Here is a 14,450-nt window from a genome sequence, read left to right on the forward strand (position 1 = left end):
CAATTATAGGAAGAATAGGAGAAAAATCAATATCCTATAGCTTTAGATCATAATTTTTATCATTTGCATTACTTGTGTGTGTTGTTTCACTTGATTTTTTATCTCATCCCTTTAGTTTAGTGTTATATTAGTTCTAATTTATGTTTATATTAGTTTTAGTCAAATTGAATGCCTAAATAAAAAGAATTAATCAATAATTTTGTTATTTAGTAAAGCTTCAAATATCAATTCTTGAGAAATGATACTCATTCATCACTTCATTACTTGTGTGAGCCATATACTTGCGGAAATAATGCATCAATTTACTAAAATAATTTTGTATATAACATACTTCTTCTATACCAAGCTATGAAATTTCACAGTCCAAATAACATGGTCCTAGCAATACAGCAATTAGTTCATTCATAGTTTATTGAATTGAAAAAATTGAGACAAATTGTCCATATAGCTAAACCATGCTGGTAAATAGGCTCGATATATATTAATTGTTTGACTTATTTTCTAGTAGCTATAGCTTTTGGGATAGACAACAACTTAACATGATATCAAATCTTTGGTAACAGACCATACTATAATAGACTTGCAACCTAATAATGTATATAAATCTTTTTTTTTTTTAATTTTTAATTTTTATGAATATATAGCTATGTAAATGGTTTTTCCTTCTTCTTTTTCTTTTCTTGGTAATCACTATGTAAATGGTGTTGCACATAGGCAAAGAGGGACTTTCTTATGCATTGTGATCCCAAATGCTTCTTCCATATCAAGATCTTCTCTTTTCATCCCATGAGGAAGCTCCCAATCAAAACAATACAAAAGACTAGCCAATACAAGCTCAATATGCAACACTGAAAAGTTGATTCCAGGACAACCTCGCCTTCCAAAACCAAATGGCAATAACTCAAAGTTGTGTCCTCTAAAATCCATTGAGCTATCCATGAATCTCTCAGGTTGGAACTCATTTGGATTTTCCCAATATTTTGGGTCTTTCCCTATCATTATTGCATTCACAAAGACCCTAGTCTTGGACGGAATGTTGTACACTTCAATTTCAAAGCTCTCTGTGGTTTCTCTTGGAACTAGTAATGGTGCTGGTGGGTGGAGTCTAAACCTTTCTTTGATCACGAACTTTAAGTAAACTAGTTTTGAAAGATCATTTTCCTCCACTTTCCCTTTTCTTTCCTTGGAAACTACTTGTCTTACCTCATCTTGTGCTTTCTTCATGACTACTGAATTCTTCATCAGCTCTGCCATTATCCATTCTAGACTTGCAGCTGATGTATCTATCCATGCAATGAACATGTCCTGCATGAACAGCCCAAGGAATTAAGAAAAAACATATTACTACATGTTGGATCATTTGAACTTTAATTAGACCCCACAATAAGTTAATTTATCAACTTCACACATTAATAGACAGCGTGGGGACAGATCAGTGGCTCGTCCGTTATTTCCTTAATCAATAATCCCGAGTTTGAATCTCACTTACCCAATATCTATGACTAATATATATATATATATATAATAAAATAAAATAAATATCAAAGAAAACAAAATTTTGCAGAATGGAGTATAAAATGGTGATTACATACAGTTAGAACAGCCTTGATTTGGTTATTGCTAAGGGCCATTGTGACAGCCCAGACCACCTGCATATAGATATTGTCCGCTTTGGGCCTGAGGAATCCTCTTACAATCCAATCCTCACGGGTTTAAAACGTGTCTACAAGGGAAAGGTATCCATATACTTATAAGCTATGGTTCGTTCCCCTTTCCAATCGATGTGGGACTTCATGATCTTCCCCCCTGGGGACCCAGCGTTCTTGCCAGCACACTGATCCGGGTCTGCCTCTGATACCATCTGTGATAGCCCAGACCACCCGCATGTAGATATTGTCCGCTTTGGACCTGAGAAATTCTCTTACAACCCAGTCCTCACAGGTTTAAAACGTGTCTACAAGGGAAAGGTATCCACACGGTTATAAGCCATGCTTCGTTCCCCTTTCCAACCGATGTGGGACTTCACAGCCATGGTGTAAGAGTCGCATACACCTCCGCATTTTGATTGTAAATACCAAGCCAAGATCATCCAGGGTCATTAGTTAAGCCCATGGTCACTTGCTTGTATTTCTAGCTTTTGTTATACGAAATAGAGCCATTATGATTCCTCAAATATTTTGTTATATATTCCTGTCAGAATGAAAATGGCTCAATAAGCTCTTTAGAGCGGGGTGGCTAATCGGCGAGTTGTTGGGCTAGACCACTGGCATAGGTGAGAACTCTTGATAGCATGCTTGTAAATCTCTCTGCTGTTTTCTCCATCGAGAGCAAATAAAATGAATGCATTTCCATTTCATTGTGTTGTTGCCTTGTTTACTGACCATTTTTAACGATTGTGATTGCATGCTTTATTTTATTGCTTGCTTAGTGCTTGCACAATACTAATATTGTGTGGGTTATTTGCTTGCGAGGGACACTAACGGTTGGCTTACTACCCGTGAGGGGCGAGTAAGCATCGCACGACCCTGTTGTACACTTAGAACGGTGGGACCATGACAGTTGGTATTAGAGAGGGGTTGGGAGTCACTCGCACAGGATGCCGAAGCTGACAAACGAAATGCGGTTCAATACCATCGACCAGCAGCTCGGGGAGCTTGCTAGCGTTGTTGATGCACATATCAAAGGCCACAACTGGCAAGAGATCTTTGAAAAGATGAAGACAATCGATGACATAGCCAGTCGAGTGAGCGCACTCGAGAGGAAAGAAACCCCGTGGGGGAATACTGGACCTTCGAGCTCTACTGCAGGATAGCAAGATGGAGTCGTGGAAGAAGCCATAGAGAGATTGATGTCTACGGTCAACAAACTGATGGAGGACTTTCGAGCCACCGTGGAAGCATTAAAGATGGAAATGGGGCAAATAAATACCAAGCTTGCCATCACCATGCGAGCGGTAGAAAATTGAACCTGTTGTCCCAATGGGCGGGGACTATAGGCGAATGAAAGTGCCTGAGCCCTGAGCGCATGGAGGGGCACGAGATGCGAAAGAACTCAAAAACTTTTTGGTTGACATAGAACAATATTTTCGAGCGATACAACCAGATTCGGAGGAAACGAAGGTGACCATGGCTACAATGTACCTAACCAATGACGCAAAGATGTGGTGGCGATCTAAATATAAAGATATCAAAAATAACTGATGCATCATTGACACATGGGACCAACTACAGAAGGAACTCAAAAACCAATTCCTTCCCGAGAACATGGACTACATTGCCCGGCGACATTTGAGAGAGCTGAGACAGACCGGTAATGTGAAGGACTACGTAAAAGGTTTCTCGGCACTCATGCTCGATATACGTGATATGTCTGAGAATAATAAGCTTTTTTATTTCCTAGAAGGGCTAAAACCTTGGGCCAGGATAAAACTTCAACGATAGAGAGTACAAGACTTAGCCTCAACGCTAGAGGCAGCAGAGCGCCTAATGAACTACTCAACAGAGAGCCCCATCAATAGAAGGCCCCAACCACCTCCTTCGAATGCCAATAGTGGTAGACCCTTCAGGCCTACCAATCTCACAAGACCTGGGGGAGGCGACAATAAGAAACTTTCGAGCACGAGAGAGCCTCCACTGCGGAACCCTAATGCATTCGGATTTAGACCTCGACCTATGACATATTTCCTATGTAAGGGTCCCCACAGAGTGTCCGAATGCCCCCATAAGACCACTCTTAGTGCTCTACAAGCATCTACTCACTCCCAAAAGCATGAGGGAGGGCGAGAGGAGGCAATAGAAGAAGGAGAAGACGGCAAACAAGTGGGAGTGCTGAGATTCTTGAATGCCTTTAATGGACAGGTCGTTCAGGCCAGGAAGACCAACGAATAAGGTCTTATGTTCAAGGATGCGGCGATAAATGGAAAGGCCACAAAGAGTGTGATGGTGGACACAGGTGCCATCCACAGCTTTTGTTCTGAGATTGAAGCTCAAAGGTTAGGCCTACGCTTACAAAAGGACGCGGGGCAAATGAAAGCAGTAAATTCCAAAGCCTTACCTACGGTGGGTCTGGCGAAATAAGTGCCTCTCAAGTTGGGAACTTGGGAGGATCGGGTGGATTTGATTGTAGTACCAATGGATGACTTTGATGTAATCTTGGGAATGGACTTCCTAGTGAAGAAGAAGGCAATCCCTATTCCCGCTGCTAACAGCTTGTTGATCATGGGGGAACAAACGGGAGTAGTTCCTATACAGAGGAAGCAACTGAACAACCCCAAACTTCTATCAACTCTCCAATTCAAGAAAGGGGTAAGACGCAAAGAACCCTCTTACATAGCATTGGTGGTAGCAAGGGAAGGTGAAAATGATGAAACTACCATTCCTATAGTGCTAGATGCGTTGAAATCATTCGACGATGTGATGTCAAATAACTTACCGAGGAACGTACCTCTATGGCGTGATATTGACCACAAAATTGAACTGATACCGGGAGTGAAACCTCCAGCAAAAGCACCTTATCGAATGACCCTTCCTGAGCTGGCAGAACTATGGAAGCAACTCAGGGAACTTTTGGAAGCAGGGTTTCTGAGACCCTCGAAGGCACCTTATGGCGCTCCAGTATTATTCCAGAAGAAGAAAGATGGAACTTTGTGCCTATGCGTAGATTACTGAGCACTGAACAAGGTCACGGTGCGAAACAAATACCCAATCCCTTTAATAGCTGACTTGTTTGACCAGTTAAGTGGAGCCAAATTTTTCACTAAATTGGATTTGAGATCGGGATACTACCAGGTGAGAATTGCTGAAGGAGACAAAGAGAAAACCACCTGCATTACATGATACGGAGCCTTCGAATTCCTGGTGATGCCTTTTGGGTTGACGAATGCACCAGCAACATTTTGCACTCTCATGAACCAGGTATTTCGAGACTTCCTTGACAAATTTGTGATGGTGTACCTTGAAGTCATTGTAATCTTGAGCCCTACCTTGGAAGAACATGTTGAACACATTCGAATGGTATTCTAAAGACTTCGAGAAAATCAATTATTTGTGAAGAAGGAAAAATATGCAGTTGGTAAGAGAAGAATCAAGTTTCTGGGACACATCATTGAGGAGGGGAACATCTGTATGGACATGGAAAAGGTAAAAGCCATCCAAGAGTGGAAAACTCCCGCCAATGTGAAAGAACTTAGATCATTTCTGGGATTGGCAAATTACTACCATCGTTTCGTAAGAGGGTACTCGAAGAAAGCAACTTCCCTAGCAGAATTGCTAAAGAAGGAGGTGCCTTGGGAGTGGAGCAAGGAATGCAAGGGCGTATTTGAGGATCTAAAGGAAGCTATGATGAAAGACCTGGTGTTGGCCCTACCGAACATCACAAGACCCTTCGAAGTCCAAACTGATGCATCTGACTTCGCTTTAGGTGGAGTCCTACTCCAAGATAGTCATCCTGTCGCATACGAAAGCAGGAAGTTGTCAATAGCAGAAAGAAACTATACGGCTTAATAAAAGGCGATGCTTGCCGTAATTCATTGTTTAAGAAGCTGGAGGCACTACTTATTGGGGTCAAGCTTTGTAGTAAAGACTAATAACTCAGCCGTCAGTCACTTCCTTACACAACCAAAACTAACCCCAAAACAAGCTCGTTGGTAGGAATTCATTGTGAAGTTTGACATTCATTTCGAGCACAAAGCGGGGACCAAAAACCAGGCGGCGGATGCCCTAAGTCGTAAGACAGAGCTTGCGGCACTAAGGGTGTTGGCTAACATGGCTGCGAGTACTATCGTGACTTCAATGCGAGAGCTGATAAAGCAGCATCTAGGAGGAGATCAATGTGCACAGAATATCCTCAAACTGTGCAAGGAGGGAAAAACTCGTCAATTTTGGGAGGAGGATGACTTACTGTGGACAAAAGGAAGTAGGTTGTTTGTCCCAAAGGCTGGAAACCTAAGGAAGATGTTAATGAGAGAATGTTATGACACTCTGTGGGCTGGACATACGGGGTGGCAAAGGACGTATGCCTTAATCAAATAGGGATATTATAGGCCATAAATGTGCGACGATATTATGGACTACATCCGAACCTGTTTTGTGTGCCAACAGGACAAAGTTGAGAGGCAGAAACCACCAGGGCTGTTGAAACCTCTATTTGTCCTGTCACGCCCATGGTGTGTCAATCGATTTCATCACCAACCTCTCAAAGATTAGGGATCTTTCGAGTATTTTAGTTATTGTAGATCGATTCTCAAAATATGCAACCTTCATCCCTGCCTCACGAGATCTTTCTGGATGGAACTATTCAAGCTTTTTGGGTCCCAGCTCAACATTTTCTCCAGTTATCACCTGCAAACGGATGGGCAGACGTAAAGATTCAATGGCATGTTGGAGGAGTACCTACGACACTTTGTTAGTGCCAACCAAAAGAATTGGGCACAACTCCTTGATGTAGCTCAATTCTGCTTCAACGCACAAAAGGAATCTCCCACAAGTAAGTGCCCATTCGAAATAGTTAACGGCCAGAGGCCCTTGCTTCCACACACAGTCGATGAGTATCAAGGCAAGAACCCAAAGGCTTTCAACTTCACCAAAGAGTGGAAGAATAACATGGAAATAGCCAGGGCCTACTTGGAGAAGGCGACAAATCGAATGAAGAAATGGGTAGACAAAGACATGCGACCCCTAAAGTTCAATGCGGGGGATATGGTGATGGTTAAGCTAACTCGAGAGCAATTTCGCTGCCTGAGGGATAAAGACCCCAGGTTAATGAGAAAATATGAGGGACCAATGCCAATCATCGCCAAAGTAGGGAGGGCATCGTATAAGGTGGTTACCCCAGGATGGATGAGAGTGCACCCGGTATTCTACGTCAGTAACCTCAAGCCATACTACGTCGACAAGGAGGATCCAGTGCGCAACACTCCAACAAGAGTCAAAGTCAAGACCAAGCTACCGAAGACAACCAAAGAAGTGGAGGAAATCCTTGCAGAAAGAACCAGACGCGTGCATCGACAGCCAGTACGAGGGTACCTCATCAAGTGGAAGGGACTAGGAGAAGAAAAAACCAGCTGGGAGAAGGAAGTCAACTTGGCACCCTACAAGCAGCAAATCGAGGAGTTCAAAGCAGCTGAGTCGTCGAGGGCGTCGATAGAATGAGTGGAGGAGGATGTAAGAGTCGCACACACCTCCGCATTTTGATTATAAATACCAAGCCAAGTTCATTTAAGGTCATTAGTCAAGCCCATGGTCACTTGCTTGGATTTCTAGCTTTTGTTATACGAAATAGAGCCATTATGATTCCTCGTATATTTTGATATATATTCCTGTCGGAATGAAAATGGCTCAATAAGCTCTTTAGAGGAGGGTGGCTAGTCGGCGAGTTGTTGGGCTAAACCATTGGCATAGGTGAGAACTCTTGATAGCGTGCTTGTAAACCTCTCTGCTGTTCTCTTCATCGAGACCGAATAAAACGAACGCATTTCCATTTCATTGTGCTATTGCCTTGTTTACTAACCTTTTTTAATGATTGTGATTATATGCTTTATTTTATTGCTTGCTTGGTGCTTGCACAATACTAATATCGTGTGGGTTATTTGCTTGCGAGGGACACTAACGCTTGGCTTACTACCCACGAGGGACGAGTAAGCACCGCACGGCCCCGTTGTACACTTAGAACGGTGGGACCGTGACACATGGCTTGGTTTGGATCTTTCAAAACTTGAAGCAGCACATCAACAACATCCTGATCATGTTGAAGTTCAGTTCTAGGCCTATTAGGATCAAGGTGATCTTCAATTACTTTGTCATAGAAGCTGTCAAATTCTGTAAAGCACTTGTCCAATCTTGCTTCAAGACCATTGAACTTGTTGAGTCAACCCAACCATGGAAAAAAAAGTGCTAAACAGAACCCTCCTAGCAACTCCTGAGTTTCTCGAAGCATTTCATGGAAGCTCTCACCAATGAAAGCATCATTTCACTGAGATTAATAATCAGACCAGAAAAAGAATGACTAATATCATTATTATTATAAGCAATAATTTCAATCATATTCATAACCTCTTCATCTCTCACAACCTGCCAAGCTTGAACTCTCTTAGGGCCAAATAGTTCCGATACCATAATCTTCTTGATTTCACGCCAGTAATCACCATAAGGTGCAAAAGATACAGTCGCACATTCATAGGAAAGCTTGTTTCCAGCATATAAGACTGGACGGCCTATGTCATGGGCTTTGAAAATCTGCCTTGCCATATCGGCAGAGGAAATTACCATAGTGGGTATTGAACCTAGCTGCAAGTACATCAGGGGTCCATATTCATTGGCAAGGCTTTCAAGGGACAGATGGGTAAATCACCAAGCTGGTGAAGATTCCCAGTGAAGGGTAGCTTTGAAGGACCAGGAGGGACATTGCTTTTCTTCCTGGTTTTGATCAAAATCACAAAAGGTATCACAAAAAGTAGAGCAAAAAATAGCATACAGGGAAGAAGAAAACCCATCACCTAGTTGCTTAATTAGGATAAATGAAAGATGCATTTAGACTAATATATAATAATTAGATATATATATATACATATATACATATACACGTCATTGTTTGGTTGTTGTAGCTCTCATATATAAATAGTGTTAAAGATGGTTAGTGTGAAAGGACAAGAAATGTCAAAGATGAATCTAGCCGACACGTTTGGATATTCCATCACGGGACACTAGCTACTTGAAAAAATATATATATATATATATATATATTAGTTTTTTTGGCCTTTGAATTGTGGCCATATAGAGTTATATGAATTATTTTCTTTTGGCATTTTAGTTTTTGAAATATGTTTTATTTACTTTTTAACAGTTTTGAAACATTCTTTACGCAACATACGCAGACTTTGTGGAATTATCTGGCATGTCTCAAAAGTGCATAAAAAATGGAATTCAAAAACCAAAATGTTTTGTTTCAAGACCAATGAAAATGAAACTTTAAGGCCGAAAAATTAAAAACCAATAATTATAAAGAGGATAAATTATATTTTGATATCTTGAAGTAGATTTGTAAAATTTTGATATCTAATTTTTAATTTGAACGAATTAGATTTTTAAATTTTAAAAATAAAAAATATTTTTTAAAATAAAAATTTTGAAAAAAATATGTTTGTTATTTTTTATTTAGAAAATTATATCCATTCCTTTTTTAGTAACTTAAAATAGCGACAACTATAATTCAAAATTTTTGGACCTAAAATTAGACAAAGAATAAAAAATTAAAATAAAATTGAAAAATTTGTTTTATTAGACCCAAAATTAAAAATAATTTTTTATACCTAATAAAAAAATTAGACCATAATGCCGAAATAAAAATTAGACCAAAAATAAAAATAAAATAAAATAATTTTTTGTGTAATTTTTACCATAATTCATTTTTCAGAAATTAAAAAAAATATTTTTTAAAAATAAATTTATTATTTTTAATTTTATATTAACATAAAAATAAAATTAAAAAAAAAAAAAAAAGGACAAGCAGGCGATGAGGAGTACTTATTAATGGTAGATTGAAAAGCGTCTCTAACACCTACATATATGGTTTTGGAAATGTGTTTTCTTTGAAAATGGTTAATTAAGTAGACGAACGTGGCCTCAACGAACACCTTTCTCACTAGAGACTAGACCACATTAAAATTAATTTTCTTTTGAAAATGAATAAGCAGACGATCAGAGCAGACAGGGAATAAGAAGACTGAACATCTTTCTCACTTATAACCACATATGGGGCTTGGCCTTCATCGGCTGTGATTGATAATTGTTGAATGTCAACATATATATATATATATGCTAATTGAATTGTTGAATTATTAAAATATTTTATTTTAAAAATTATGTTGTCAACGATGATCAAATCATGAAGAAGTTAAATTCTATATATATACATATATGACTTTGAAGATGGTATTGATATTAATGCAAATGAAACTTCATATCACATTATTCCTCATTTTATTCTTTTTTCTTTATTAACTCATTTTCTTCATGTTACACACACACACATATATGTCTATTATGTGAAGCACCTTTAATTATACACTAACTTCTTGTAAATAATAGCTACTTGTTTCTCAAAATTCTTAAAAAAAAAAAAAAAAAACCTAATTAATTTAACACTATTCTTAACTATGTATTGTGTACTAGTAAGATTTTATATAAACAAAAATCCAAGTCCTTCGTTTCAAATTCATAATCAAAATATGAGATTGTAATAATGATATATATATTTTTTTAATTTTACTTTGCTTGAATTAACTCTGTTAAATTTGATCAAAGAAAACCGGTCAATTTATTAATTGTAATGGACACTGTTAACAAAACGACAATAAGATTAATAAAAAATAAAATAAACATTGATTATATTTAAACGGAACAGATAAGAGAACCAACCAAAAATAATCTTGTTCCGGAACAGAATATTATTCTGGATAAGCATATCCACTAAAATCGAGTTACGTCATACATGACACTGTTGACAGTTCGACAGTGGATCAGATTAACTAAATCCGTACCCTTTTCTCAGGGATTACCAGTCCAAGGAGAAGTGTAGCAATGGAAGCTCTAGGACTTCCTTGTCTCAACACTATTTCTCTTTCATGTTGTTCCAACTCTGTCTCTCAGAAGCAAAAACTCAACCATTTCTTTTCTAAAGGAACGTTTTGCAGGAACACTTATGGGTTATCTTCTTCTTCTTCTCCCAAACTCATGCCCACTTATGGAACTCGCCGTTTTGTAAGTAAATTCTTTACCTTTTTCAGTTTCTAATTAAAAAGTTGCGTTTTTGGGCTTGTGGGTGTGTGTGATAGCTGAGAAAAGGAAAGGGAAAAACAACTGAGGAAAGAAAGACTTATTTTATTTTTTTTTAAATTTTTATGTTTTGAGTTTTCTGTTGGGTTTTAGTTTCTTTATTATGTTAGCCACTATTTTTAAGAAAAAGGGATGCTTGCGTTTTCAGTAATTTAAAATTTTTAGTGTTGCTACATTTTCTCAGCAACCAACGAGAGCTTCTCTGTTTTTATTCATTGCCCTTCTTCTTCTAATGTGGGTTTTTATTTTTTATTTTTTATTATTCAGCAATGGCGTACGATTCGTATGCAAGCTGATGATGAAGATTATGAGTTGAAGCAAACGAAGGATATGACTGCTGCCAGGAAGAGATGGGAGGCTTTGGTAATGTGCACGACTCCTGTGAACTAAATCTAGCCGATTCAATGAAAATGTGGGAAAAATAATGAAAACTATATCTTTTTCATTAGCTAGGCTTTTTTATGAGCTATACCTTTGCTAGCTGCTATGGACAATTAATGCCTTACCCGAGTTTGACCAAAAACCAACTACATTGAGGACGGACCCAAAAAAGTATTAAAAAAAAAAAAAAAAAATCACCTCAGTTAATCCTTTAGCAGCCTTTTAGTATTTTCAGGAAATGGTCAGGAATTTTGATGGAATGCATATTTATGCTTAAATCTTTAGGACCATGCATGTTTATGAGCAGTCCAAGGAGATATTATCAAATGCTTCAGGCTTTAAATTTTGAATATTCATTATTTTCCATAGGTCAGGGAAGAAAAAGTTAAAGTTCTTACACCAAGGGAAGCTGGGTATGCAATTCAACTCTCTAATAAAACCTTACTTGATGTTCGTCCCTCTACAGAACACGAAAAGGTGGACATCTTTTCTGATTGTATGTGTGTGTGTGTGTGTGTGTTTAAATAATATTTTTCATGTTTAAATTCAAGCCTTGGTAAAATACTTAATGTACAGAGCTCTTTATCTGAATTGTCTTGCAATTCTGTAACTACTATAAACCATGTTACACTAATTTTGGCTGCAGAAATGGTGATTTGAATCTCTTCTACAAGTCTTTGCCTTTTACTTTATTTTTATTTTTTTACCGTTATCCCTTCCTACTTTTCTCTTAATTGTTACCATGTTCGGTAGGCATGGGTTAAAGGCTCGACCTGGATTCCAATATTTGAAGTTGATAACAGATTGGATCCTGGCACAGTTTCAAGAAAGATCACAAGTTTTGTGATGGGTATCATTAACTTTACCACTGCAAAATTTGGCTTTTCTTTTGAACCTTTATTTGATTATATGCCATAATTCTCTTAATTAGACATATCTTTGTGTAGGGGGTTGGTGGAGTGGTGTGCCTACATTGACTTATGATAGGTATAGAGGAGCCACATTAATCATCTTGTTTATTTAGGTATATTGTTTGTTGTATATCCATTCCTTTCTTTCTTCAACAGCCGATTCTTATCAAAAGTTGAAGAGAAGTTTCCCAAAGAAACAGATCTTATTGTGGCATGTCAGAAGGGATTGAGGTGAGCTTTTGTTTAACTAATAGAATTTGTGGATAGTGAGTTGTTACATGACTAAACCAACAATCAAGTTTGTAGGAGAAAATATAATTGTAATTACAGAATGTGACTATATGTTACACGAGGAACTGATGGGCCATATGAAGTTCTTGGGATGTCCAAATAGTATCAGAAAGTGACTAAAGTAGTTTGGTAAACTAGAAGGGAAGTTATTTTACCATTGTGATATAGATAAACCATCAAATTACTGACCAAGAGCTAGTAAAAGGAGTAAAAAGTGGAGGATACAATGTGATTGAACTTTGAAGTTTAAGTAGTTAAGTTCTTACCTAGTCTTTTTACCATGTTTTAGACTTTCATAGGTTTGTTCCTTGTCCATCCTGGTAGTTTCTTTTCTTGAGCTGCTTCTGAATATTTGGCCCTACCTGGTACTTCTGTTGTGTCTATAAATTATCAAATAAGAAATTACAAGAGTCATCCTTACAAGTAGATAAAACACAAAAGCAACCTCAATTATCAATAATGTTACATAGACTAAAACTTCAATATTTGTGCAGATCTCTAGCTGCTTGCGAACTGCTGTATAATGCCGGCTACAGAAACCTTTTCTGGCTTCAAGGGGGTCTAGAGAGTGCTGAAGAGGAGGTATTTGTGCTTCTAAAGAAAGATTTCGGATTTTTCTCTAGCTGTGGTTCTTATTTATCTCCATTCGCCAGTTGTTTATTTCTCAATCAAATATGGAACAGTCAGTCAATCTTATAATTCTTATGTGGAGCAGGATCTTATCAGAGAAGGCCCCTTGCCTTTTAAGTTTGCTGGAATTGGTGGAGTTTCAGAATTCCTTGGGTACCACAAAACACTCAATATATTGATACTTCAGACATGCATCACAAAACGCTTAATATATTGAATACTTCAGTGCCATGCTACAGAAATGAGGTTTTGCTAATCTTGCTTGAGAAGTGGTGTAAAAACCATCCATTTGATGATTCTAATTGCCATGAGATTAGAAAGTCAGTAGATGCATATAAATTGGATAATATTATGCAAATCATTAACCAAGGTCAAACTTTCTTTGATTCCTTGAAGCATAGGGCTGATTACCCACTGATTGGCATCATATTTCCTGGTGTTATGTCTATGCATAAATTGTCTATGCATAAATTGACTGATGTCTATGGTTTGGTGATTGTACTATTTTTTTTTTTTTTTTTCCCTCTCTCTCCCTATAAATATCTTTGTCTTTGAAGACATGATCTGTTGTAGCCTTGTTTATTAATATACATTTCCTTGTAAGTGAAAAGGCAGTAGACATATATATCTGAAAGTACGCTTTGTCTCAATCCCTTGTGTTCAGTTGGACAGATCAACAAAGAGCTGCTGCTGCCAGAGAAGGGTGGGGTTACCGATTACTGTTCTCTGCTCGTCTGGTAATTACTTCATCTATCATTAAAACAACCTGATGGTTGATCACTTTGAAGAGACTAAACTCATGTTTGATTGTCTTTGAACAGGTTGGAGTCTTTATCGTTGTTGATGCCTTATTCATTGGTGCTCAGCGAGTAGCTCAATACCTTCAGGAACTAAAATCACAATGAGGCTTCATTTGATGCACTTGAATGTATTTGTTTAGGGACATTATCTCAAAGTTTAGTAAATCACAATATAGAAACAAAAGATTTTCCAAGTACAGCAATTTTTGGTCCAGAGTTCTTCACAGGGGCAATCCCTGTTTAACCGTAAATTCTTCCATCTTGTTAAGTGTTTCATGCCTTTCAACCATTTGTACTAGCAGAATTAATCAAGCTGCAATTGGCTCAAAACATTTTTGGTCAAAGCAGTTTTGCCTTGGAGAGAGAAATTAGCTAAGCTGTTCGATTAATTTAGGGTTTTTACATCCTAGCAATGTATATGTTATTTAAATTTTACTGCTTAATGATTAATTCTTTCTTCTTTTTCTATTTTCTTGTGAACGTTGTTTCCTCTTCTTGAGATATGATTACTATCTATAATCATATTTCATTTTCCACTTTTCGTGGGAATGTGACTTATGGATCCCCTATTTGTTCTACTTTTTATGCTTGCCAGTCAATTGAGCAAT

General features: G+C 37.8%; 2 protein-coding genes across 4 annotated transcripts; one reads left to right on the forward strand and one right to left on the reverse strand.

Annotated features, from left to right (window-relative positions):
- Window positions 1-335: 335 nt before the first annotated feature.
- Window positions 336-1,599, reverse strand: LOC107418212 (cytochrome P450 71A9-like). The gene has a single exon (XM_060814709.1). It carries the CDS (start codon window positions 1,309-1,311, stop codon window positions 691-693), a length of 621 nt encoding a protein of 206 aa, XP_060670692.1. The 5' UTR covers window positions 1,312-1,599; the 3' UTR covers window positions 336-690.
- An 8,844-nt stretch (window positions 1,600-10,443) lies between these two features.
- On the forward strand, window positions 10,444-14,310 carry LOC107418237 (rhodanese-like domain-containing protein 11, chloroplastic). 3 transcript variants are annotated; one of them, XM_016026919.4, is made up of 10 exons: window positions 10,454-10,754; window positions 11,097-11,192; window positions 11,580-11,687; window positions 11,964-12,060; window positions 12,158-12,197; window positions 12,278-12,352; window positions 12,907-12,994; window positions 13,128-13,195; window positions 13,707-13,779; window positions 13,864-14,310. In XM_016026919.4, the coding sequence occupies exons 1-10, from the start codon at window positions 10,575-10,577 to the stop codon at window positions 13,945-13,947; spliced, it is 909 nt and encodes a 302-aa protein (XP_015882405.3). In that variant the 5' UTR covers window positions 10,454-10,574; the 3' UTR covers window positions 13,948-14,310. The 3 variants fall into 3 exon arrangements, with proteins under 3 accessions (XP_060669997.1, XP_048330893.2, XP_015882405.3); XM_060814014.1 differs by lacking the exon at window positions 13,864-14,310 and having other exon boundaries at window positions 10,444-10,754; window positions 13,128-13,288; XM_048474936.2 differs by lacking the exon at window positions 11,580-11,687 and having other exon boundaries at window positions 10,450-10,754.
- Window positions 14,311-14,450: the final 140 nt, after the last annotated feature.

Source organism: Ziziphus jujuba, chromosome 2, assembly GCF_031755915.1.
Source record: "Ziziphus jujuba cultivar Dongzao chromosome 2, ASM3175591v1".
Lineage (NCBI taxonomy): Eukaryota > Viridiplantae > Streptophyta > Magnoliopsida > Rosales > Rhamnaceae > Ziziphus > Ziziphus jujuba.